General features: G+C 31.9%; 1 protein-coding gene across 3 annotated transcripts; it reads left to right on the plus strand.

Moving 5' to 3' along the window:
* The first annotated feature begins 565 nt into the window (after positions 1–565).
* LOC148234218 (uncharacterized) lies at positions 566–2,175 on the plus strand. Of its 3 annotated transcripts, none has more exons than XM_088187838.1 (2): positions 566–683; positions 1,065–2,175. In XM_088187838.1, the coding sequence occupies exon 2, from the start codon at positions 1,078–1,080 to the stop codon at positions 2,104–2,106; it is 1,029 nt and encodes a 342-aa protein (XP_088043964.1). In that variant the 5' UTR covers positions 566–683; positions 1,065–1,077; the 3' UTR covers positions 2,107–2,175. The 3 variants fall into 3 exon arrangements, with proteins under 3 accessions (XP_088043964.1, XP_088043962.1, XP_088043963.1); XM_088187836.1 differs by having other exon boundaries at positions 566–674; XM_088187837.1 differs by having other exon boundaries at positions 566–602.
* Positions 2,176–2,382: the final 207 nt, after the last annotated feature.

Raw genomic sequence — 2,382 nt, forward strand, 5'->3', positions numbered from 1 at the left:
CGTCGTCTCGTGTCCGCTTTGTAACAATGTAAACACCTAAAATAATTCAATAAAACATTACTGCAGCGGCTCAATCAGTGTCTAAATGCCACCCGTCACCATCCTCGTCGCAAAACGCCCTTTTAGCTTTAGTTAATTCGAATTTTTTTTGTCATTTTTAAAATGTTTATATAATATTTAAAATAAATTATTACATTAAAATAATTATTACGATAAATAAAGGCCGGAATCACGCAACTGAATATGAAAGTCACTTAAGCGAGACTGAACAATTAGATTTGCAATCTCTTTTTAAAACTCAAGGGATCATTTAAAAAGGACTTTGTCTAGTTTTCAGAATTATGCTTAAAACTACCTGCTAAAATATTTCGGTCAGCCTATGCACTTGTAAAAAGTTATACACTATTTTAAGGGGTGCCCAATTTTTAAGGCCAAAGCTGTATATACAACGAAAAAAATGACTATTTTTTTAATTACAAAAGTAAATATACACTATTATAAAAATGTTCTTGGCCAGCAAATTCGCGTGTTTGCGAACCACGTAAAGTAGATAATGGCCAAATATATAGCTTTTAAGACTCTGCTTGACATGTGTTATTAAGGTACGTCGGAACTTGTATTTCGTGATTTAGGGCAGTGGTCGTACCTCAGGCAACGCTATTCGACACTTAGGGGTACACCAAGTGATAATTTCACATTTGTATAATTTAAATAAATGAAAAGTTGACAACGATGCATTCGAATACCCATAATAAGAGTAGACAGCAAATCTTTTAGATAAATTAATTTTCTTATCAATATATGTAATTATTTAGGGGTGTGCACTATTTTTCTCTGTCTGGGGTATGCGATCAAAATAATTTGGGGTACTGTTTAAAGTTTAAGGATTAATCATTTTTACTTTGTACGTTACCATAAAATATTTACTTATGTGAATATTACCGTATGTGCATATTTTTAGAAAGTTATGTATTTTACAATTGTTAAATATGAACGAAATAGGTCTATATTGAGAGCGAAACATCAGTTATTTATGTTATTTTAATATTCTTATTATCTTTCAGATAAACTTCAGAGATGGACCCGAAATCTATTCCAAAAATAGTGCAATTAACGCCTAGTCGCTTAAAGCTTGCTCCATATCGTGCCGTGTACGAAAAAAAATATATCAAGAAATATCTCAAACGCGCGAGGGGACTGTATAAAAAAAAATTTAATATTAAGAGCGCCCTCCAGAAGAGAGTTATTATAATACCAAATGTATTTGAACGTAAAAGACGATTATCCTTTAAAATAGTCTATAGAAGCAGGAAACTTTACAATGAAAAAGTGTCTAAGGCTAAAGAATGGTTTATTGTATTAAAAAGTGAAGAAAAGCAAAAGTTGTCTGAACCGCCACCACCGAAAGATGATTTAAAAATAATCTTAGGGCTTTTGGGAAGAGGAAAAAGAATCGATCTAAAAAAATATGATAGGCCAGATTTGGTGACAGAAGAAAAAATAGATAAACTGTCTGATTTGGAAGAGTTGCAAAAAATAAGAAAAAGTGAATGTCAAGCCAGAGAGGTTGCCAAAGGATGGATCAAAAGTTTGTCTAATGACGATACTGATTATATTCAAGACAAATCGGAGGACTCTATAGAATCAACAATACAAGTCCAAGTGAAGAAACCAAAATTTTTAAATTTCGACCTAACTGCAGCAATCATACCCAGGTCAAAGTTGAAAGCTTTACCTCCAAAGCCTAAAATTAACGAGATCAAAGTTCCCGTCATCAAATTTTCGTCTCAACTCGACTTTATATCTGAGAAGCTGTACATGAAAAGCAAAATATACTTTCAGTCGATGGTTGATGTGATCGTTCACACAAAGTTGTTAAAAAGTCTGCCCATTCAAAATTTACTAGTTCATAAAAACTTGTTCGGTGTACCGATGATCTATCAGAAAAATCTGCTTGATAAGAAGAGTAATGTACATGCTCTGGTTATAAATACTACCTTGAGACCGCCAAAGGATATAATTACTTCGGAGATGCGTTTTATTTACTATGAAAATAATAACGAGAAAGTGAAGAAGTTCATGTTTGATACACCATATCCAGTTTAACTGCATTTGTTGACAATACTTAATGTCCATTAATAGTATACTTAATAAAATAATCTTTGTCTAATGTGATTACAATTTTTATTTTATACCTTTTCCAAAAGCTGTGTGGATGATGGACTGAAAAAGTAGCTTACTGTTTGATGAAGACGATTGTTTATCAACATTCCTTTCTATCGTTCTTAAAATATAACTGATAATGTATGCTAGATATACTATAACTAATGCTTTTTCATGGTCTCTTATCCTGTTGATGAACTATTAATAATTAAACGACAA

Source organism: Plectrocnemia conspersa, unplaced genomic scaffold (assembly GCF_051122295.1).
Source record: "Plectrocnemia conspersa isolate PC_06_02 unplaced genomic scaffold, ASM5112229v1 ptg000006l, whole genome shotgun sequence".
Lineage (NCBI taxonomy): Eukaryota > Metazoa > Arthropoda > Insecta > Trichoptera > Polycentropodidae > Plectrocnemia > Plectrocnemia conspersa.

What these genes read in the sequence shown, in the direction of transcription:
- LOC148234218 (XM_088187838.1), top strand. Translation starts at nt 1,078, where the DNA reads ATGGACCCGAAATCTATTCCAAAAATAGTGCAATTAACGCCTAGTCGC.